The sequence below is a fragment of the Mustelus asterias genome, unplaced genomic scaffold (assembly GCF_964213995.1).
Source record: "Mustelus asterias unplaced genomic scaffold, sMusAst1.hap1.1 HAP1_SCAFFOLD_196, whole genome shotgun sequence".
Classification (NCBI taxonomy): Eukaryota; Metazoa; Chordata; class Chondrichthyes; order Carcharhiniformes; family Triakidae; genus Mustelus; species Mustelus asterias.
The window spans coordinates 207,879-231,312 of record NW_027590189.1 but is presented as its reverse complement, the minus strand read 5'-3'; the positions used below and the strand labels follow the sequence as shown (position 1 = coordinate 231,312).

The following is a 23,434-nucleotide window of genomic DNA, read 5'->3' as shown; positions in this document are numbered from 1 at the left end:
AGCAACTTCAGGAGAATTGGGAGGGTGAATATTAGATACAGCAGAGTGAGAATGGAGGGAGAGTGTGTGGGATGGAGTTCACAGCTTTGGGGAATGAGAGAGGAAAGAATGTTCCAGAGAAACTAGAATTGTTCTGAATTTCTATCCTGTACTGACACTGATCACTTTTGTAAATTCTTTTTACAGGATATTGGAAGGGGAGGATTTACAGACAAATTTCAAACCAAACATCACATCAACATCTGACATCCTCACTCAATTCATCGGGACCTGAATATTTCGACCTTTGATTCTCGAAGGAGAAATGTTTCTCTGTTCTGTGCTTCAAAAACTTTAATCATTTGTGTGACTTGAAAAGCACCGAGACACACACACACCCGAGTGAGAGTGTTCCAGTGCACTGACTGTGGAAAGAGCTTTAACCAGTTACACAGCCTGAAAATACATCGCAGCATTCACAGCGGGGAGAGACTGTACCCGTGTTCTGTGTGAGATTTAACTGATTGTTTAACCTGGAGAGTCACAAGGACACCCGCACCATGGAGAAACCGTGGAAATGTGGGGACTGTGGGAAGGGATTCATTTCTCCATCTCAGCTGGAAGCTCATCGACGCAGTCACACTGGGGAGAGACCATTCACTTGCTGTGTGTGTGGCAAGGGATTCAGTCAGTTATCGAATCTGCGGATGCACCAGCGAGTTCACACTGGGGAGAGGCCGTTCACCTGCTCTCAGTGTGGGGAGGGATTCACTCGGTTATCCAGCCTGCAGACTCATCAGCGAGTTCACACTGGGGAGAGACCATTCACCTGCTCTCAGTGTGGGAAGAGATTCACTCAGACATCCCACCTGCAAACGCACCAGCGAGTTCACACTGGGGAGAGACCATTCACCTGCTCTGTGTGTGGGAAGGGATTCACTGACTTATCCAGCCTGCGGGGACACCAGCGAGTTCACACTGGGGAGAGACCATTCACCTGCTCTCAGTGTGGGGAGGGATTCACTCAGTCATCCGCCCTGCGGAGACACCAGCGAGTTCACACTGGGGAGAAGCTGTTCACCTGCTCTCAGTGTCTAAAGGGATTCACTCAATTATCCCACCTGCAGACACACCAGCGAGTTCACACTGGGGAGAGGCCATTCACCTGCTCTCAGTGTGGGAAGGGATTCACTGACTTATCCAACCTGCAGACACACCAGCGAGTTCACACTGGGGAGAAACCATTCACCTGCTCTCAGTGTGGGAAGGGATTCACTCAGTCATCCACCCTGCGGAGACACCAGCGAGTTCACACTGCGGGAGGCCATTCATCTGCTCTCAGTGTGGGAAGAGTTTCAGAGCTTCATCCGCCCTGCTGAGACACCAACCAATTCACGAGTGATGACAGGGGTTGGATTCTGCTGTCATTGTTTCTGCTCTCAGTTACATCCAGGACTGCATTTTGTTCATTCTCACAGTTGGTCAATGGGGAGGGTCGGAGGGTTTCTTTCTGTTGGACTGGCCGGTCTCATGACTTTGCCTCCAGTGGGCTGATGCTCTTTGAGTCTTGTTGTGAATACCTGGTTTCAACTTTCACACGGATCACAGAGTGACAGGGTGTGAGGAAGTTAAGACATGTTTAGTCAGCATTTATATTTGAAACACCGCCTAAATGCCCATCTAAGGCAGCGAGTTCCAGATCATTACCATTCGCTGCATCAAAATATTCTTGCTCACATCCCCCTCCACTGCATCTCTGACCCAAAACCATAAATCTATGTCCCCCTCGTCCTTGTCCAATCAGCTAATGGGAACAGCTTTTCTTTGTCCACCTTATCTCAACCTGTCAGAATCTTGTCCACCTCTATCAAATCTCCCCTCAACCTCCTTTGCTCCAAGGAGAACAACCCCAGCCTGACATCGACAATAAAGAACAAACTAACAGAATATGTTAATACCTGAAATCAAATGGGAATGTTTAATTTCTGTTTTAAAGAGATTGTGAATATATTGTCCTGGACAATAAAGGAATTGGAATAACTCACCTTGGGAGTGGTTGAATGGAATATATCAATCTGATATCCACCTGCAGTCTAGTGAAAGTCTGGAATGTGTAGCTGGAAATCGCTCCCTAACAGCACTGTGGGTGTACGTACACCTCAGGCATTGTAACAGTTCAAGAAGGCAGTGTTGGGGTTGACCACGGCCGAGGCAGCTACATACAGCCACATATTCTGTTATAATTGAAGGACTGCAGATTGAATGTGAGGCATTATGGGACTGGACTATCTTGACCACATTCCTGTGACTGCTCAGTTTCTGCAATCACGGACCATTGAAGCTGCTTAGCAGGGCCCCAACAGAGGAGCTGGTGAGAATATTTACTCAGAATGAGTTAGAATTAAACTTATTCCAGGACCGGCTGGTATTCAGCGGCTGAGATTCCCGAATCTGTGAAGAGGAGGTCTGACCAATCAACAAACGGTGATAAGAAGCTGACTAAGAAGTTAAGAAGCGTTCTCAGGCATTGTTTAAATTATTTTATCATACATTTGTGATAAGAACTGTGAGAGACTTGTGACCCGATAGTCGGTGAAGTGACGGTATACTCCAAACAAGTAGCACTGGACTGAAAAACGGACCTCAGAGAGTAGATTCTAATGGTTATAATCCTACCCAAGCATGGCCAGCGAAAAATCAGAGCTCAAGTGGGGACCGGACAGGTCTCTTACCTGCCATTTGGAAACTAAGAACAAGAAACTTATCGATTAAAATGATTAGAGAATAGAGCCAATCTTTCGAGTCTGAATGACACTTCGTAAGAGCTCTTATAAAGGGTCATCCAGACTCGAAACATTGGCTCTATTCTCTCTCCACAGATACTGTCAGACCTGCTGACATTTTCCAGCATTTTCTGTTTTTGTTTCAGATTCCAGCATCCGCAGTATTTTACTTTTATGATAAAATGATTAGTTCTGATTGGAATCCCCACGACCCTCCCGCAAAACAGAGGGAGTGGTGGCAAAGGGAGAAAAAGGATAAGGATGATAAAGTCTGGGTTCTGATTCTCCGTGCCCATGTAGAATTAACAAAATGAGTGAATCAGTTTATAAAGAACAGAAGTTACCCATCCCTAACAAAAACTGATCAAATAAAATAGGTTGAGGAATATAACAAAAAAATTAATAGATGAAGTTTAAAATCGTTTGTTTTGTTTTAAACTTGTGTAAAGTGATGTAATTGTGTGCCAAGTTTTTTCTGCTCACTCCCCACCTCTTTAGGCTCTGTCGAAAAGTTAACCCTTTCAGCAGACAGTTCATTTGTTTTCAAATCGCCCGAAAATTCATGTCTATTTTACTTTATAATTGAAGATTTATGGGAATTGGCTAAGATGAACTTTTGACATTTTTAAAGTATAAAAAAGTGATCTTGAGAAGGCAATTTGGTAGAGAGAGGTGGAGGGATATGTTTACAGAGAGGTGTTGAGAGCTGTTGGTTTTACAAGTTATCCATGTTTTTGGAGCGGTCACTTCATGTCCTGGTCTGAGAGGGATGGAGAGAAGTCTGTTCAATTGTTAATGTTAAACTTTCTCTATTAACTGTTAATCGACAATCTGTTTTTTATCTTTCTGACTTGCTACATTTTTAATGATTAATAAACTTTCTGAATTCACCATTTAAAGTACTCTTTCTTGCCATTTGGTTAAGACACTGGAACCTAGAACATCGAACAAAGAACATTACATTACAAGTTCCAGAATATTAAACATCCAGTCCAGTTACAGAGATTGTAAATATCAACTGAAACAAACCCAAACTATCAGAATGAACAGAGTTCAGTCTTGGATGTCATTAACAGCAGCAGAATCCAATCCCAGTAATCACTGCTGAACTCGCCGGTGTGTCAGCCAATTAGATGATCGATTGTATCCTTCTCACATGTGGAACAGGAGTCTGGTCTCTCCCCAGTGTGAACTCGCTGGTGTGTCCGCAGGTTGGATGAATTACTGAATCCTTTCCCACACTGAGAGCAGGTGAATGGTCTCTCTCCGGTGTGAACCCGCTGATGTATCTGCAGGTGGGATGACTGAGTGAATGTTTTCCCACAATAGGAGCAGGTGAATGGTCTCTCCCCAGTGTGCAATCGTCGGTGTCTCTGCAGATTTGATGCATAAGGGAAACGCTTCCCACACTCAGGGCAGATGAACGGCCTCTCCCCAGTGTGAACTCGCTGATGTATCAGCAGATCGGATGAATCAGTGAATCCCTTCCCACACTCGGAGCAGCTGAACGGTCTCTCCCTGGTGTGAACTCGCTGGTGCCTCTGCAGGTTGGATGAATTACTGAATCCTTTCCCACACTCAGGGCAGATGAATGGCCTCTCCCCGGTGTGAACTCGCTCATGTGTCTGCAGGTGGGATAACTGAGTGAATCCCTTCCCACACTCTGAACACGTGAACCATTTCTCCCCGGTGTGAACTCGCTGGTGCATCAGCAAGTTGGAGGATTCACTGAATCCCTTCCCACAATCGGAGCAGGTGAATGGCTTCTCCCCGCTGTGAACTCGCTTGTGTGTCTGCAGGTGGGATGAACTTGTGAATCCTTTCCCGCACTCGGGGCAGGTGAATGGCCACTCCCCTGTGTGAACTCGTTTGTGTGTCTGCAGGGAGGATGAATGAGCAAATCCCTTCCCACACTCCAAGCAAATGAACGGCCTCTCCCCAGTGTGATTACATCGATGAGTTTCCAGTTGGTGTGAGAAATTGAATCCTTTACCACAGTCTCCACATTTCCACGGCTTCTCCATGGTGCTGGTGTCCATGTGTCTCTCCCAGTTTGACAGTCAGCTGAAGCCTCATCCACAACAAAACACCCGAACGGTCTCACCCCAATGTGACTGGTGCTGTCTTTTCAAGCTGTGTTGGAGTTTTTTTCCACAGTCAGTTCACTGGAACGCTCTCACTCCGATCTATGTGCGTCCACGCTTTTCCAATCACACTTGTGGTTGAAATCTCTTGAAGCAGAAGAACAGACAAATATTTCTCTTTGTAGATTCCAAAGGCTGATGTTTTCCAGGTCCCGATGAATGGAGTTAATCTGTCAGATCACCATGAGTATTTGTTTTGAGATTTCTGAGATTCTTCAGATAAAGCTCGGCCAAAGGGCCTGTTCTGTGCTGTACTGTTCTATGTTCTATGTTCTGTCTGGAAATCCTCTTCTGATATCCTGTAAAACGAATTTCCAAAATTCATCACTGTCAGTGCAACTTAGAAATTCAGAAAAGACAATTCCAGTTTTTAGAGAAAATTCTTTACTTTTTCCCACTATTCTTACCCTGCTGTATCCCACTATACACCCTCCCAATTCTCCTAAAGGTGCCAATTCATGTTGGGTAATGAATCCATGCGCATCACTTCCTGTTCAAATGTGTGTAATATGCAGCACTCATTACGTGGTTGGAGATATAGTGGGTTCAGCGAGTGATCATGATCTGGAACTGGGTGCCCACGGATCTGGTGGCAGTGAAAGCAATTAAAGATTTCAAAATGAAATTGGATGCGCACTTGAAGGAAATAATCTTGCAGGAGAATGAGTAGATGGAGGGGCAATGGGTCTGACTGGATTGCTCTATAAGGAGTTGACATGGACTCCTTCTCTATTGGAATAACAATGCCTGGAAATATATTGTAGTCATGATGTGGAGATGCCGGCGTTGGACTGGGGTAAACACAGTAAGAAGTTTAACCTGGTGTTGTTAAACTTCTTACTGGAAATATATTAACATAGTTACAATATTCTATTACAAGACTAGAATCATAGAATCCCTACAGTGCAGAAGGAGGCCATTCAGCCCATCCAGTCTGCACCAAGCACAATCCCACCCAGGCCCTATTCCCGTAACCCCATTTAATGACCCTGCTATTACCACTGACACTAAGGTCAATTTTACCACGGCCAATCATTGGACGAACCTGTGTTACAGATATTAAAAAGGCCATGTGTTTAACACAAAGTCAATTTATTTGACTATTATCCACAATATTAACATCTATAAATGGACTGTTGTTTATTAACAGCAATGGAAACAGACCCATTCGAACATAATAATTAGGAACAGAAGGAGGCCACTCGGCCCCTCGAGCTGTTCCACCATTCAATAGGATCGTGGCTGATCTGATTGTAACCTCAACCCCACATTCCTGCCCACTACCCTCACCAATAATCTTCCATCTCCTTGTTAATCAGGAGACCATCTTGCTCTTCTTCAAAATATTCCAAGATTCTGCTTCCTCTGCCTTTTGAGGAAGAGAGTTCCAAAGATCCATGATCCTCTGAGAGAAAACACTTCTCCCCACCTCTGTCTGAAACACATTTTTAAACAGTGTCTCCTTGTTCAAGATTCTCTCACAAGAAATAAAACATCCTTTCCACATCAACCCAGTCAACAGCCCTCAGAAACTTAAAAGGCTTCAATCAAGGCACCTCTTACTCTTCTAAACTCCGGTGGACACAAGCCCAGACTCTCCAATCTTTCCTCATAAGTCAACCTGCCAATTTCTGATATTAGTCTGGTAGACATTCTCTGAACTGCTTCCAATGCATTTACATTTTCCTTAAATAAGGAGTTCAATACTTTAACAACACTCCAGATGTGGTCTCACCAGTGTCCTGTATGACTGAAACATAAACTCACTCCTTTTGTAACCAATTTCCTCACAATAAACAATGACATTCTATTAACTTTCCTGATTACTTGCTGTACCTGCATTCCAGCCTTTTGTGATTCATGTATTAGGACACCTCTGAATCTCAGAGCTCTGCAATCTCTCACTATTTAACGTTTTTTAAAAATTTGGCAGGAATTCCTGCCAAAATTGATAATTCCACATTTGCCCACGTTATGCTCCATTTGCCAAATCTTTGCCCACTAGCTGAACTTATCTACATCCCTTTGTAGCCTCCTTACATCCTCTTCACAACTTACTTTTCTACCTTTGTGTCCTCAGCAAATTTAGCGACCATGCTTGCATCCAAGTCATTTATATAAATTGTTAAAAGTAGAGGTTCCAGTTCTGATCGCTTTGGCACACCACTCGTCACATCCTGCCAACCAGATAAAGATCCATGTGTTGCCAACTCTGTTTCCCGTTAGCTCGCCAATCTTCTTTCCATGCCATATTACCCCCACACTGTGAGATTCTATTTTCCACATTAAGCTTTGATGTGGCAGATTATGAAATGCATTTTGCAAATCAAAGTACAGTACATTCACCTTTGCTGCCCCATTATCCAATATATAAAGTCACCATCTCCCAGATGTCCCCTTGAGAGGGAGAGCTGACTGGTGGTCACTTAACCTGAGGATCATAAATTCATTAGATATAGGAGCAGAATTAGACCATTTGGCCAATCGAGTCTGTTCCGCCATTCGATCATGGCTGATAAGCTCCTCATCCCCATTTTCCTGCCTTCTCCCCATAACCCTTCAACCCCATTACCAATTAAAAATCTGTCTAACTCCTCCTTAAATTTACTCACTGTCCCAGCATCCACCACCCTTTGGGACAGCGAATTCCACAGATTCACAACCCTTTGGGAGAAGCAGTTTCTCCTCAACTCTGTTTTAACTTTGCTGCCCCTTATCCTAAGGCTATGACCTCTCATCCTAGAATGCCCCAGAAGAGGAAGCATCCGTTCCACGTCTGCTTTATCCATACCTTTCATCATCTTGGATCACCACACCTCAGGTGAGCGGCAAGATTGAGGAGACGGCACCTTCATGAATAACCTTGGTTGGCACGAGAATTGAAACTGTGCTGTTGGTGTCGCTGTGCATCACAAACCAGCCACCCGGCCAACTGAGCGAACCGACCCCCTTTATCCAAAGCATATGTGACTCCTTCAAAGAATTTCAATAAATAGGTTGAATATGATTTCCCTTTCTCAAACCGTGCTGACTCTCTCTGGTTGTCTGAATTTTTCTCATTCTCATGATATCTTTAATAAAGCTTTAATATTTTCCCTACATCAGATTTTAGATTAAGTGGCCTTTAGTTTCCTTTTTGCCTCCTTCCTTTTTTGAATAAAGGAGTTACATTTGCTACTTTGCAATCTACTGGAATTTTCCTCAAATCTCGCGACTGTTAGATAATTAAAACGGTGCTATTTCCTTCCATGTTCAAAATTCTCTGCTGTTCAGGTTACAATACATTGTGCAATTCCATCCAATCCTGATCTGATGTTTTGTGCAAGTTTCCTGACCCCCAAATCCTCCCCTTCTAAGACCAATTATCTGAACACCTATAACAGAGCTGGAGTCACTTTTCAATTCAGCAGAAACAGACCCAAAGGTACATGATTCAGTCTGAACATGAAAACAACAAAATCCAATCACAATAGTTACTTGTGAACTCGCTGGTGTCTCAGCAGATTGGATGACTGACTGAATCCCTTTCCACACTTGGAACAAGTGAACGGCTTCTCCCCGGTGTGAATTCGCTGGTGTGTCAGCAGAGTGGATGAGTGAGCAAATCCATTCCAACACTGGGAGCAGGTGAAGGGTCTCTCCCCAGTGTGAGTGCGCTGGTGTACAGTGAGTTGAGATGATTGCTTGAACCCAGTCCCACAGTGAGAGCACCTGAATGGTTTCTCATCAGTGTGAACACGTTGATGGTAGTGCAGATTTACAGAATTTTTAAAGCATTTCCCACAGTCTGGACATTTAAAAGGTCTCTCATCAGTGTGAATCCGCTGGTGTGTGAAGAGGGTGGCTGACTGAGCAAATCTCTTCCCACACTGGGAGCAAGTGAATGGCCTCTCCCCAGTGTGAATTTGCTGGTGTAATGCGAGGTTGGAAGACTGAGTGAATCCCTTCCCACACACAGAGCAGGTGAACGGCCTTTCCCCAGTGTGGATTCACCGATGTTTCAGCAGATGGGATGAGGCACTGAATCCTTTCCCACACTGGGAGCAGTTGAATGGTCTCTCGTCAGTGTGAGTTCTCTGGTGTATATGTAAACTGTTTGACTGAGTGAATCCCCTCCCACACTGGGAGCAGGTGAATGGTCTCTCCCCACTGTGACTGCGCCGATGAATCTCCAGCTGGGAAGGGTAATCGAATCCCTTCCCACAGTTCCCACATTTCCACAGCTTCTCCCTGTTGTGACTGCAATTATGTTCCGAAAGGCTGGATGATTGGTTGAAGTCTTGTCCACACACAGAACACGTGTACAGTTTCTCTTCACTGTGAACGGTGCTATTTCCTTCCATGTTCAAAACACAATGATATTCAGGTTACAATAAATTGGCTAACTCAATCAGGTTTTGATATAATATTTGGTTTCAGTTTCCCAACTGCAAATCCTCCTCTTCTAAAACCCTGTGAAATTGATGTAAAACAGAAAAAAGGAAGTGAGAGAGAACCCACAAAAACACAAAGTCAGGTTGTGAAATTGAGCTGAATGAATCTGGTCATTTGTGGGGCTGGCACTCGGAAAAAGTGATCATGAAAACTGCTGGATTGTCATAAAAACCCAGCGGGTTCACTGATATCCTTCAGGGCAGGAAATCTGCCACACGGTCTGGACACAAGACTCTGGACACAGAGAGAAGACAGAGAGAAGTAGGAGAGGTCAGGGTGAAGGAGAGGGATTTTGTACATTGACAACTCAATTGGAACTTTGACAGAAAGTTTCCCAAACCCTCAACCTCCACCCACCTAGAAGGACCAGGGTAGCAACTAGATGGGAACACCATCACCTTCAAGTTCCCCTCCAACTCACACACCACCCTGACTTGTCTGACGTCCAGTACTAAAAGAACAGAAATTTCTTTCATATAAACATTGGGAAGACTGTACCCATTGTCTTCAGTCCCCACTACAAACTCCACTCCCTCGCCAGCAACTCTCTCCCTCTTCCTGGCAACTGTCTGAGGCTGAAGCAAACTGTTCACAACCATGGTAAAATATTTCACCCCAAGTTGAGCTTCCAGCCACATTGCCACATCATCATCAAGACCGCCTATTTCCACCTCAGTGCCATTGATCAACTCTACTCCAGTCTCAGCTCCTTTGGAACTCTCATCCATTTCATTGTGACATGAAACACAGGGGAATGGGGATACAGAGAGGGAATGGGACTGACTGAATTGCTTCACAGAGAGTTGGCATGGATCTGAGTTGCCTATTCTATGTTGTAATGTTTCCATCACTGAAAATAGATAATGTTGATACACTGCTATATATTTTAAGACAAGAAATAGGGAATCGTAAATAACATAGTATATACCATGTAACTACATTAAACACATCTCTCTCCCATACAAATTTACTGTTCATTAAAATGTTAGCCCTCTCCTGAGAAAACTCCCCCTTGAATTATGAACATTGGGTAAGAGGCCATCCTATTAGCCAGATATATAAACATGTCAAAGTGAGGGAGCTAAAGGATGTCAATGTCTTGTGAGAGAAAGAAAAAGATACCTGGGCCGAGTCTTGCTCCTAATTCCGATGTTCGTCTATAACGTTTTCAGAGTCTGCAGTCTCCCTGGATTCACTTCCTTTCCCATCAGTTGCTGCAAGTCCCCAGTTTCCCCCAGAATGAGAAAGGAAATGGAAAGGGGGAAACATTGATTTCCTCCCAGATGTTGCCCTTTTTTTAGGTCAAACCAAATAAACAAACTCAGATTAAGTCAGGCCAAAGTAAAGGGGGCAGCTCCCCAAAAGGAGGGGGAACAGTAAGTTTCACTCTGAACCTCATTGGCCAACTTCCGCATTGTGACGTCACAATGGAACCTCGCGTGAATTAGCCAATAAGAATAAGTCTGCTCCGCGGTGACGTCCTGTGGTTTCAGTGCGCAGGCCCGGGCGCGCGGACACGGGAGCCCCGCCCCCACCCATTCCCCTCCTCCTGCACCTCCTCCAGCCAAGGTTTCCAGGCAACCGGCTGGCGGCTCCGGCCAGAGCGAGAAGCCGCTCGGTGATCTCCCCCGCCCCCTCTCTCTACGGCGGCTGCGGCTCCAAAAAGAGATCGAGAGCGACCGCTGGCGGCAGCCGCACTGCGCCTGCTCCGGACAGCTCGGCTCAGCAGCGCTCTCTGCGCCTGCTCCGGACAGCTCGGCTCAGCAGCGCTCTCTGCGCCTGCTCCGGACAGCTCAACTCAGCAGCGCTCTCTGCGCCTGCGCGCTGGTCTGCCAGCTGAGGGAGTGGGGGAGGGAACTTTGCAAAATCTCTTCCCATCATTTTCTTCCAAGTCCCGCAGTTTGATTTGAAACAGAACAGCTTCTGTTTGTAGCTTCACCACAGACTCAAACTTCACCACAGACTCAAACTTCACACACAGACTCAAACTTCACCCACAGACTCAAACTTCACCACAGACTCAAACTTCACACACAGACTCAAACTTCACCACAGACTCAAACTTCACACACAGACTCAAACTTCACACACAGACTCAAACTTCACACACAGACTCAAACTTCACCACAGACTCAAACTTCACCACAGACTCAAACTTCACACACAGACTCAAACTTCACACACTGACTCAAACTTCACCACAGACTCAAACTTCACACACAGACTCAAACTTCACCACAGACTCAAACTTCACACACAGACTCAAACTTCACACACAGACTCAAACTTCACCACAGACTCAAACTTCACACACAGACTCAAACTTCACCACAGACTCAAACTTCACACACAGACTCAAACTTCACCACAGACTCAAACTTCACCACAGACTCAAACTTCACCACAGACTCAAACTTCACACACAGACTCAAACTTCACCACAGACTCAAACTTCACACACAGACTCAAACTTCACCACAGACTCAAACTTCACACACAGACTCAAACCTCCTCCTCTGGACAACATCCGTGAGGAAAACACTTTCTTTTATGGTTGGGGAGTGCCGGGCCTGCGGCCAGCTGCCCCTCAGCCGCCTCCTGCTGGCCTCCAGCAGCCTGGCCGCCCTGCTCCAGCTGGCCGTGCTGCTGGCCTGGGGTCTCCACCTGACCCGCCACGCCGACTGGCTGGACGAGTGCTCGCGGGTGGACTGCCGGCGGAACCAGCTGCTCCTCTTCACCTCCCTGCTCGTCCTCAACTTCCTGGCCTACCTGGCTGACCTCGCCTACTCCATCAAACTCAACTGCTCCAGGAGCTGACCTGACAACCTGGACAAGGAGCTGAGGGGTGTTTCCTGTGATGGCATTGCCTGCTTGCCAAATGGTCCAATGGATGATCCTGGAATGCAGGTGGTCTCCCTGATCCCAAAAATATGGAATCTCTGATCCAGACAATCTCCGTCATTCTCTGCCACTGAATCTAGAGATTCAGACAAGACTGAGGTTTTTCAAGCGAAGAGTTGATCGACTGGTTGGAGAGTGGATGAGTTACCTGTGTGGCAGCCACAGATATCAGACTCAGCACCGTCTGAGGAAGATGTTTATTTAGCGAGTACTACAGAAAACTTTGAACTCTATTTGGTTTAAACTGTATCAGTTGTGGTGCAAGAAGTAGCTGCCACAGTATATGTATAAAATGATTGTGGTCTCGAGATCAAACATCCTTGTTTGGATGGTATGATTAACTGATTTATTAGAACTGACCAAGTCAATGGGCAGGGACTGCACCTTCTTCACAGTAGTCAAAGTTAGTGCTAGTCTCTGTCTCCACCGGGTGCCATATCTTTACCCTTAACCACGGTTAAGGGTAAATCTCACGGTTACCCATAACGGTTAAGGGTAAATCTGTGAAGCAGCAGTGCTAACCACGGTAGCACAGTGGTTAGCACTGCTGCTTCACAGCTCCAGGATCCCGGGTTCGATTCCCGGCTCGGGTCACTGTGTGGAGTTTGCACATTCTCCTCGTGTCTGCGTGGGTTTCCTCCGGGTGCTCCGGTTTCCTCCCACAGTCCAAAGATGTGCGGGTTAGGTTGATTGGCCAGGTTAAAAATTGCCCCTTAGACTCCTGAGATGTGTAGGTTAGCGGGATTAGCGGGTAAATATGTGGGGGTAGGGCCTGGGTGGGATTGTGGTCGGTGCAGACTCGATGGGCCGAATGGCCTCCTTCTGCACTGTAGGGCTTCTATGATTTCTATGATTTCCCCCCCCTGGGAAATTCAGAGAGTTGTGGACTCTGGAACTGGAATTAGAGCCAAATATACTGAGGGGGGAATGTTTGTGATTTTGTGGAACCTGTTTTTATTGTCTGAGCGTTTTAAAGTTTAATTTATCCTGTCTATTCAAATACTGTTTCTTAATGCATGATTCAGTGATGTTAATTTTAGATTAATTTTTAAAGTAAAAATTTTTTAAAATGAAACATTGTCTTTGTTTATTCCATTGGGATTTGTGGGAATTTGTTTATTATAAGGTGACCATGAGGATCGTAACAACATTGATATGTCTGGTGTTGGTGCATATGATGTGGAGATGCCGGTGTTGGACTGGGGTGGGCACAGTAAGACGTCTCACAACACCTGGTTAAAGTCCAACAGGTTTATTTCGAATCACGAGCTTTCAGCGCGCTGCTCCTTCTCACCTGATGACCAAACAACCTACTGGAACATTAGGGAATTCACACTGGGGAAGAGACCCTGATAATTCCCACTCACTTTCAGCGATTTCTCATAAAAACTACCAGATTGGAAGCTTCTGCCTGAAATGTTATTTTCCCTTCGTTTCCAAACTGAGACCATTCACCTGCTCAGTGTGTGGGAAAGGATTCACTTGTTCACCCAAGCTGCTGAGACACCATGGCAGTCACACCCATTAGTGATCTTTTGGATGCTCTGACTGTGGCTGTTAATTATACCAATAGAGGTTAAGTTTATTCAGATGGAGGGCACTGATGAGATAGTTATAATGAGCAGGTAAAAAGTGGGACTCACTAATATAGCTTGGAGTCAGAGTTGAGCCTGTAATGTTTGATTCTGTGAACAAATCTATACCAAATAAAGATTGACTCCACCCCAAGGCTGTCAGGATTATAACATGGTAACAGAAAATGCTTGTCTAATGGTGAAGGTTGGAAACTAAAAGAAAGTATATTTCAGACAGAAGCTTACAATCCCAGCAGCTTTTGTGAGAAATGACTGAAAGGCAGTGGGAATTGTCAGGGTCTGATTACCTGCTGATGCTCTCGGAGTCTGAACCATACAACCAGTGGAAGAATGAAGTGGCGATGTGGACACGGGTTACATCCCGATCAAGGAGGAAACAAGATCTGGCCTTGGCACTGTCACTTCCTAACACAAGGAAAATCAGCAACAAAGCATTTTCTGATCAGCCAAACTGCAAGTTGATAACTGCACTGGCACGGATGATTCATGTAAAGAATTCACTTCAGGTGGTTGGAGGGTAGAATCCCTGTCAATTGGTCTGTGGGAGAAATCCCGAATTCCCCTCTGTGCCGGGCGATCGCCCTCCTGCTTTAAAGGGATACAATTAGTTCCATTTTCAGTCATCAATTATCTGATTGTTCCATGAAAAGAATTGCTCAAAGCAACAAATTATTGGAGATACCAGAAGAGGGTCTCTTCATGTGTAACATTTGGACTGAAGGAGAAAAACCATCTTTTTCTTCGATTTGTTTTGAAACACTGTGTGAATTTTTGCGATCCCGGTCAGGACTGTTAACGTTTGCAGAGAAATTCGAACACCCGGTGATTAACTGAAAGAATTACATCACAAGATTCCACATTTTTAAACAAAAACAAACTTTACTGTATGTTTAAATAAAATTTTAAAAGACAACACTACAAATTGAATACTACACTCAATAAAGATTTATGATATAAACCGAGTTCTATTTTTTTACCTCAAGAGTTTCTTTATACTTAACAATATCTTGAAGTTTCATTCACTTCTGGTCCTAGGACCATCCCAAAGGTATGTCAAAGCTCTCCACAATTCACTTTAATTCTCCCCAGTACACCAGATATTCTCCCCAGGCAGCGGGCGATCGAGGGAGCCGTCCATCCTGACTGTCTGCCCCTCTACTGCGGCTACATTCACAGCCAGGTGTCCCTGGAGAGGGAGCATGCGGTGTCCACGGGCGCGGTTGATGCCTTCCGTGCCCGCTGGGCACCGCAGGGGTTGGGGTGCGTTATCGACCCTGATAATCACATTTTAATTTGATGTTTTTAAGTTTCCTTTGTACTTTGATTTTTGTTCGGGCTGTTCCCCCTCCTTTTGGGGAGCTGCCCCTTTTACTTTGTCCTGACGTAATTTGAGTTTGTTTATTCGGTTTGACCTAAAAAGAGGCCAAGAGTTTATGGGAGTCCATCCATTATCTTTTCACTAAACAAGCCTCCAATTTTCCTTTAAGCTCTCAAACTGTGGACTCCTCAGTCTAAACATGGGCTTCACTGCATTCTTGCTGAGGCATTTAAATGTTGGAAACACCCCTGGTTTCCAACGGTCCTCTAGGCTTCTCGTCCCACAGCTGGTTCACAGCTCCTGGTCCCACAACTGGTGGCTTCCAAGCTAACTGCAGACTGTCCGCTGGAACCAGGTCACTGATTGGAAAGGACTCAAAGGTTCCGGGGAAAAGGCAGGAGAATGGGATTGAGATTTATCAGCCATGATCGAATGGCACAGCAGATTTGATGGGCCGAATAGCCTAATTCTGCTCCGATATCTTATGGTCTAATTCTAACCGAGGCTCCACCCTGAATCACATATCCCCATGGTAACAGAGACCAGGTGGAATATCTGACAGATTTAGCTTCAAAACTAAACCCTTTTTCCCTGAGGTCTGCATGAAGAATTCACCTAACAAAAACAGTACAATAATTGTCAGACCCAATGTCTCCAGCTAAAAGATCCAGCTGACCTTTTACAGTTCTTACTTCTCGAGTTTTGACTTCTTAAACCAACATGGGTCATGCTTTGTGACTGCGAATTCCTTGAGGGTGTTCTTGTCAGATTCTCAACCCAGGTTTTCCATTTTTTAAAAGCAATTCTTGCAACTAATTCTTATTTCTAAAACATAGGAATTATGAAATTAGATTTTTGGAACAAAAACAGGAAGAAATGGAAATGTATCACCTTCATAATATCCCATTTAGAATATTACAATATACAACATGCTGTATATCTTAACAACAGCCATGATCTTATTGAATGGCAGAGCAGGCTCGAAGGGCCAAATGGCCTCCTCCTGTTCCTAAATCCACTGTTTTCCTATGTTGATCTATCTTATAACCTGCAATAGACATAATAATCCCTCCATTGTCCACTTCACATTCACAAGTCCAGCTTGGTAACAGCACACTGCTGGGTTCCATGTCCAGGAATTCAGTCCACTGAAGATGGAAATTACTGCTTGCAGTCTTTTCTGAAACTTTTCTTTTTACAATAATTATAGTCCAAAGTTCCTCCTGCAAAAGGAGAGTCTTCATTGTTGTTCAGTTGTGAATTTTCAAGTTCTATTTTGAAAACAGTCTGTACAGAGTTCACATTTTGAAATTTATTTTCTTTCATGTTTGCAGTTTCTCCACTGTTTAAATCCAGAGACAATATTCCAGTCAATTGCACATTGAAACCGACTTCTTCTTGCTCAGTTATTGCTGATTCCTTTATTGTCCAGGACAATATATTCACAATATCTTTAAAACAGAAATTAAACATTCCCATTTGATTTCAGACAGGAACATATTCTGTTAGTTTGTTCTTTATTGTCAATGTCAGGCTGGGGTTGTTCCCCTTGGAGCAAAGGAGATTGAGGGGAGATTTGATAGAGGTGGACAAGATTCTGACAGGTTTAGATAAGGTGGACAAAGAAAAGCTGTTCTCATTAGCTGAAGGGACAAGGACGAGGGGGGACACAGATTTCTTGTTTTGGGTCAGAGATGCAGGGGGGGAGTGGGAGGGGGGGGGAGTGGGGGGTGGGGGGGGCGGTGGGGGGGAGATGTGAGGAAGAATATTCTGATGCAGCGAATGGTAATGACCTGAAACCCGCTGACTACGAGGGTGGAGGAAGTGGAGACAATAAACAATTAAAAAGGAAATTGGATGGGCATTTGGGATGTTCCAAACAGAACGAAGAACAAAGAAAATTTTGTTTTCTTTAAACAAAAAAAACAAAACAAAACAAAAAAAACCAAAGAAAATCCATCAAGACATCATTTGACTGAGTGTGGCAGAAAGGGACCTGCACAGGGTTGGAATCGGTGGGAGTTGGGGGGCGGGGGGAACTCTCCGCCGGTTGGGGATATACCAGGTACAGACGAGGATGGCTGTGGTTGTTGGAGGTCAGTCATCACTGCAAAGGTCACTGCAGGGTTCATCTAAAACTCTGCTGGCCATGTTTAAACTCACATTAAGTGTTATTCCACTATCACCCTTGTGCACGATGATCCACCCAGTAAAGCAACAACTTAACATTAAAATTCTCATCCTTGGTTTCCAATCACTCCATGACCTTGCCTGTCCCAATATCTATAATCTCCGATAAGCCCCACAACCCTCAATATATGACACTGCTCTAATTCTGGTCTTTAGTTTGTCCCTGACCTTGCTTCACCATTGCAAGCTCTACCTTCAGTTGCTTAGGCTCCAACCTCTGGAATACCATCCCTACACGTCTCCAACTCTCCACCTCGCTTTACTCCTTTAACACACCCCTTAAAATCTACCACTTTGACCAAACTTTTGGTCATCTAACCAAATATCTTCTTTGTGGCTCAATATCATACTTTATTTTACAATGCTCCCTGGATGTTTTATTACTTTAAGGCGCTATATAAATATATTTTGTTGTTCCTCATGTCTCCTGGGCCTAATCATTTTCAGCTGCTTCATTAATTACCGTCTCCCCACCGTAGGGTGGGAAACGGGGATGTTCACTGATGATTGCAGTGTATATGACCATTCACAACTCTGAATACTGAAGCTGCCCGCATGCAGCGCAGGACCAGGACAACATTCAGGTTGGAGCTGATTGTCAATTCATACTGACACCACATAATTATCAGGAAATATCTATTTCCAGCAAGAAAATCGAACCACCTTCCCATGATATTCAATGGCATTACCATCAGTGAATGCCCCACCAGCAATAACTTTGGGGTTACCATTGACCAGTCATTTAAATACTGAGGTTACAAGAGCAGATCAGAGGTTGGGAGTTTTGTGGCAGGTTACTCACTTAATGACTCCCCAAAGGCTTGCCATGATTCACAAGGTATAAATCAGGAGTAAGGGGGAATATTCTTTACCTGGATGAGAGCAGGAAAGGTTAAGGAAAGATTTAATCGTGATATTCAAACTTTTGAGAGGTTTTGATAAAATGCATGTCTGTTTCCATTGGTTTAGAACCAAAAGACATCGGGTGGAATTCCATGTAAAAAATTCGAAGTGCTGAATGAGTGAGAAAAGTTTCAAACTCGTTTCTTGGGCAAATTAAAAAAAGCAATCTTGTGGCACTTAGTCAAAAACAGTCACAATATAATCCTCACTGCAGGAGGAAAGGGAGGGACCTAAACTTGCTGGGGAAGCCAGCTGCTGATCTGGAGGGGTGTCATTGTGCATGCGCTCCATCCTCCCAGTTTCCATCTTCAGTGGACATCCCCCCCTCCCCACAGAAATCGCCCCACCAATCTCCTCATCTGTAGCGTTTCCCCCAAATCACCAACCCCTCCCCCCAATCAGCATCCCTGCAGAGTTCTCCCTCTCGCCCCCTCCCCGATCACCACCCCTGCAGAGTTTCCCCGATCACCAGCTCCCTCCCCCATCAGGACTCCTGCAGAGCTCCCCCCCCTAACCCCCTCCTCAATCAGCACCCCTGCAGAATTTCCCAATCACCGCTCCCTCCCCCGAGTCAGCTTCACCGTCCCATGGAGTGACCCAGGGGTCCATTGGCGCCTCGAGGGAGGAGGGGGGCCTGGGGACGGTGCTGGGGCCTTCCACCCGGGGGATTCCAGCCGATGGGATGCAGCGATTTCCGACTCCCCCTTTCCTGACACCGGTGCATCTCAAGAGCAGCAGGGTGAACAGCAAGGCAAGGATACATCCATATCACCAGGAAGACGGCTGGACCCCTCTAGGTCCCAGCTCTCCAGCAGACGCCTGCCAGGGGCATCACAGGCAAATGGGTGCGGAGTGCAGCTGGCTGCCTCCAGTTCTGATGTGCATCCTGGGGGGACGTGTTGATGTGGCGCTGGACCACGGGAGATGGAGATGTTGTGGGGTCGCCAGGAGGGCACGGGTGAAAGTCTATATGAGAAAGGTTTAGGGAATTGGGCTCTGTTGATGATCACATCCGCCTGTTTTATAGCACTGTTAACTATCGGCCCTTCGTGTTATTGCATTGTTAGTTTCACCAATAAATGTCCAAAGATGTGCAGGTTAGGTTGATTGGCCATACTAAATTGATCCTAGTGTCAGGGGGATTAGCAGGGTAAATGTGAGTTTACGGGAGTAGGGCCTGGGTGGGATTGTGGTCGGAACAGGCTCGATGGGCTGAATGGCCTCCTTTTGTACTGTAGGGATTCTATTATATTCTCTATAAAATTACAGCACAGAAACAAGCCCTTTGGCCCTCCAAGCCTGTAGCAACCATGCTGCCCGTCTGAACTAAAACCCCCTACCTTTCCGGGGACCATATCCCTCTATTCCTATGCTATTCATATATTTGTCAAGACACATCTTAAAAGTCACTATCGTATCTGCTTCCACTACCTTCCCCGGCAACGAGTTCCAGGCACCCACCAACCTCTGTGTAAAGAACCTGCCTCGTAAATCTCCTTTAAACCTTGCCCCTCACACCTTAAACCTACGCCCCTAGTAATTGACTCTTCCACCCTGGGAAAAAGCTTCAGATTATCCACTCTGTCCGTGCCCCTCATAATCTTGTAGACTTCTATCAGGTTGCCCTCCTCAACCTCCGTTGTTCCAGTGAGAACAAACCAAGTTTCTCCAACTTCTCCTCATAGCTAATGCCCTCCACACCAGGCAACATCCTGATAAATATTTTCCAGACCCTCTCCAAAGCCTCCACATCCTTCTGGTAGTGTGGTGACCAGAATTGAACACTAGATTCCAAGTGCGGTTTAACTAAGGTTCTATAAAGCTGCAACATGACTTGCCAATTTTTAAACTCAATGCCCCGGCCGATGAAGGCAAGCATGTCGTATGCATTCTTGACTATCTTCCCCACCTGCATTGCCACTTTCAATGACCTGTGTACCTGTACACCCAGATCCCTCTGCCTATCAATACTCTTAAGGGTTCTGCCATTTACTGTACATATCCCATCTGTATTAGACCTTCCAAAATGCATTACCTCACATTTGTCCAGATTAAACTTCATCTGCCATCTCTTCGCCCAAGTCTCCAACTGATCCATGTCCTGCTGTATCCTCTGCCGGTCCCCATCGTTATCCGCAATTCCACTAACCTTTGTGTCGTCCACAAACTTACCAATAAAACCAGTTACATTTTCCTCCAAATCATTTACATATATTACAAACAGCAAAAGTCCCAGCACTGATCCCTGAGGAACGTCATTTGTCACAGCCCTCCATTCAGAAATGTACCTTTGCACTGCCAACCTCTGTTTTCTTCTGACTAAATATCTCAAAACCTCCTAACACCCTGTCACTCTGTGATCCTTGTGACATTTGAAACCAGGTATTCACAAAAAGACTCAAAGAGCATCAGCCCACTGGAGGCTGAGACCAGCCAGTCCAGCACAAAGAAACCCTCTGACCCTCCCCATTGACCAACTGTGAGAATGAACAAAATGCAGCCCTGGGTGTAATTGAGAGCAGAAACAATAACAGCAGAATCCTACCCCTGGGAATCACTCGTGAACTTGTTGATGTCTCAGCAGCTGGGATGAAACTGTGAATCCCTTCCCACACTGAGAGCAGATGAATGGCCTCTCCCCAATGTGAACTCGCTGGTGTGTCCGCAGGCTGGATAACTGAGTGAATCCCTTCCCACACTGAGAGCAGGTGAACGGCCTCTCCCCAGTGTGAACTCGCTGGTGTGTCCGCAGACTGGATGACTGAGTGAATCCCTTCCCACACTGAGAGCAGGTGAATGGCCTCTCCCCAGTGTGAACTCGCTGGTGTTTCTGCAGGCTGGATAACTCAATGAATCCCTTCCCACATTGAGAGCAGGTGAATGGCCTCTCCCCAGTGTGAATTCGCTGGTGTGTCTGCAAGTGGGATGACTGCGTGAATCCCTTCCCACACTGCGAGCAGATTAATGGCCTCTCCCCAGTGTGAACTCGCTGGTGTGTCTGCAGGCTGGATAACTGCGTGAATCCCTTCCCACACTGCGAGCAGATTAATGGCCTCTCCCCAGTGTGAACTCGCTGGTGTGTCTGCAGGCTGGATAACTGAGTGAATCCCTTCCCACACTGCGAGCAGATTAATGGCCTCTCCCCAGTGTGAACTCGCTGGTGAGTCAGCAGGTTGATTGACCGAGTGAATCCCTTCCCACACTGAGAGCAGGTGAACGGCCTCTCCCCAGTGTGAACTCGCTGGTGTATCTGCAGCTGGGATGACTGAGTGAATCCCTTCCCACATTGAGAGCAAGTGAATGGCCTCTCCCCAGTGTGAACTCGCTGGTGTATCCGCAGGTGGGATAACTGAGTGAATCCCTTCCCACACTGAGAGCAGGTGAATGGCCTCTCCCCAGTGTGAACTCGCTGGTGTCTCTGAAGGTGGGATGACTGAGTGAATCCCTTCCCACACTGAGAGCAGGTGAATGGCCTCTCTCCAGTGTGAACTCGCTGGTGTGACTGCAGGCTGGATGACCGAGTGAATCCCTTCCCACACTGAGAGCAGGTGAACGGTCTCTCCCCAGTGTGAACTCGCTGGTGTGACTGCAGGCTGGATGACAGAGTGAATCCCTCCCCACACTGAGAGCAGGTGAACGGCCTCTCCCCAGTGTGGCTGCGCCGATGAGCTTCCAGCAGAGATGGGGCTCTGTATCTCTTCCCACAGTCCCCACATTTGAATGGTTTCTCCATGGTGCAGGTGTCCTTGCCTCTCTCTTGGGTGGACAATCAGTTGAAGCCTCGTCCACACACAGAACACGGGTACCGTCTCTCCCCGCTGTGAATGGTGTGATAGTTATTCAGGCTGTGTAACTGGTTAAAGCTCTTTAGTCCGTGCACTGGAACACTCTCACTCGTGTGTGGCAGAGTGTTGGTGCTTTTGCAGTCACACTGATGTTTGAAATCTTTTCAAATCAACAGACTGGACAATCATTTCTCCTTCTAGATTCAAAGGCCGATGATATTCAGCTCCCATGGAATATGACTCTGTCAGATCGAGACGTGACGTTTGAGATTTTGGCCTGTGATTCCTCTTTCAATATCCTGTAAAACAAGTTCACAAAAGTCATCAGTGTCAGTACAGGATAGAAATTCAGAACAGACAATTCTAGTTTCTATAGAACCTTCTTTCCTCTCTCATTCCCCAAAAGCTGTGAATCTCCATCCCACACACTCTCCCTCCATTCTCACTCTGCTGTATCTAATATTCACCCTCCCAATTCTCCTGAAGGTGCTGATTGATGCTGATTGACAGATCCATGCTCACTGCTTCCTGTCCTGGACACAGAGACCATAACAAATAGGAGTTGCAGTCGGCCATTTGGCCCATCGAGCCTTTTAAACTATTCAATGAGATAATTTGTTCATCTCCCTCAGCATTATTGTCCCCACACTAAACCCATATCCCTTGATATCTTCAATATCTAGAAACCAATCAATCTCTCTCTTGAAAATAGTTGATGACTGAGGTTTCACTGTCCTCAGGGGTTGAGAATTCCAAAGCTTTACCACATCCTTGCGTGAAGAAATCCCCCCACATATTAGCTTTTGCTCCATCCTCTTGTCTGTTCCCCATAACCCTTGACACCCTTGTCAGTCAAAAATCTGTCTAACTGGAATATATTCAATGATCCTCATCCTCAACTGGTTCCTGTGGAAGAGAAATCCAAAAGACTCACAACCCTCTGAGTGAAGAGATGTCTGGAAATATATAACGTAGCTACAGTTCCATATTACAAGATATTCAGATCCCAAGGAATATGACTCTTTCTAGATTTGACGGTTGAGATTTTTGCCTGTGATTCCTCATTCAAAATCCTGTGAAATGAGTTTACAAAAGTCATCACAGTCAGTATAGGATAGAAATTCAGAGCAGACAATTCTAGTTTCTATGGAACATTCTTTCCTATTTCATTCCCAAAAAGTTGTAAATATCCATCCATATCTATGGATTCTATTTAAAAATGAAAGTGGATGGGCACTTGAAGGAAATAAACTTTCAGGAGAATGGGGATAGAGAGTGGGAATGGGACTGGAATGTTATACAGAGAGTCAGCATGGACTCGAGTTACCGAATGGATTCCTTCTGTGCTGTAATGGGCTTTATGACTGGAAATGTATAACATCGCTACAGCATTATATTACAA

At 45.6% G+C, this 23,434-nt stretch overlaps 2 protein-coding genes and 1 pseudogene across 2 annotated transcripts in view; 1 reads left to right on the top strand and 2 right to left on the bottom strand.

Moving 5' to 3' along the window:
- Nucleotides 1-539: 539 nt before the first annotated feature.
- The window catches only part of LOC144485500 (uncharacterized), a 46,040-nt gene continuing 23,145 nt past the window's right edge, over nucleotides 540-23,434 (top strand). The window contains 1 exon segment of the mRNA XM_078203644.1: nucleotides 540-1,305. Within this exon segment, the coding sequence (XP_078059770.1) occupies nucleotides 540-1,305 (766 nt within the window).
- On the bottom strand, nucleotides 3,777-4,947 carry LOC144485510 (uncharacterized). Its single transcript, XM_078203653.1, has one exon. The coding sequence runs from the start codon at nucleotides 4,799-4,801 to the stop codon at nucleotides 3,884-3,886; it is 918 nt and encodes a 305-aa protein (XP_078059779.1). The 5' UTR covers nucleotides 4,802-4,947; the 3' UTR covers nucleotides 3,777-3,883.
- On the bottom strand, nucleotides 5,453-21,980 carry LOC144485524 (uncharacterized; annotated as a pseudogene).

What these genes read in the sequence shown, in the direction of transcription:
- LOC144485510 (XM_078203653.1), bottom strand. Translation starts at nt 4,801, where the DNA reads ATGGACACCAGCACCATGGAGAAGCCGTGGAAATGTGGAGACTGTGGT.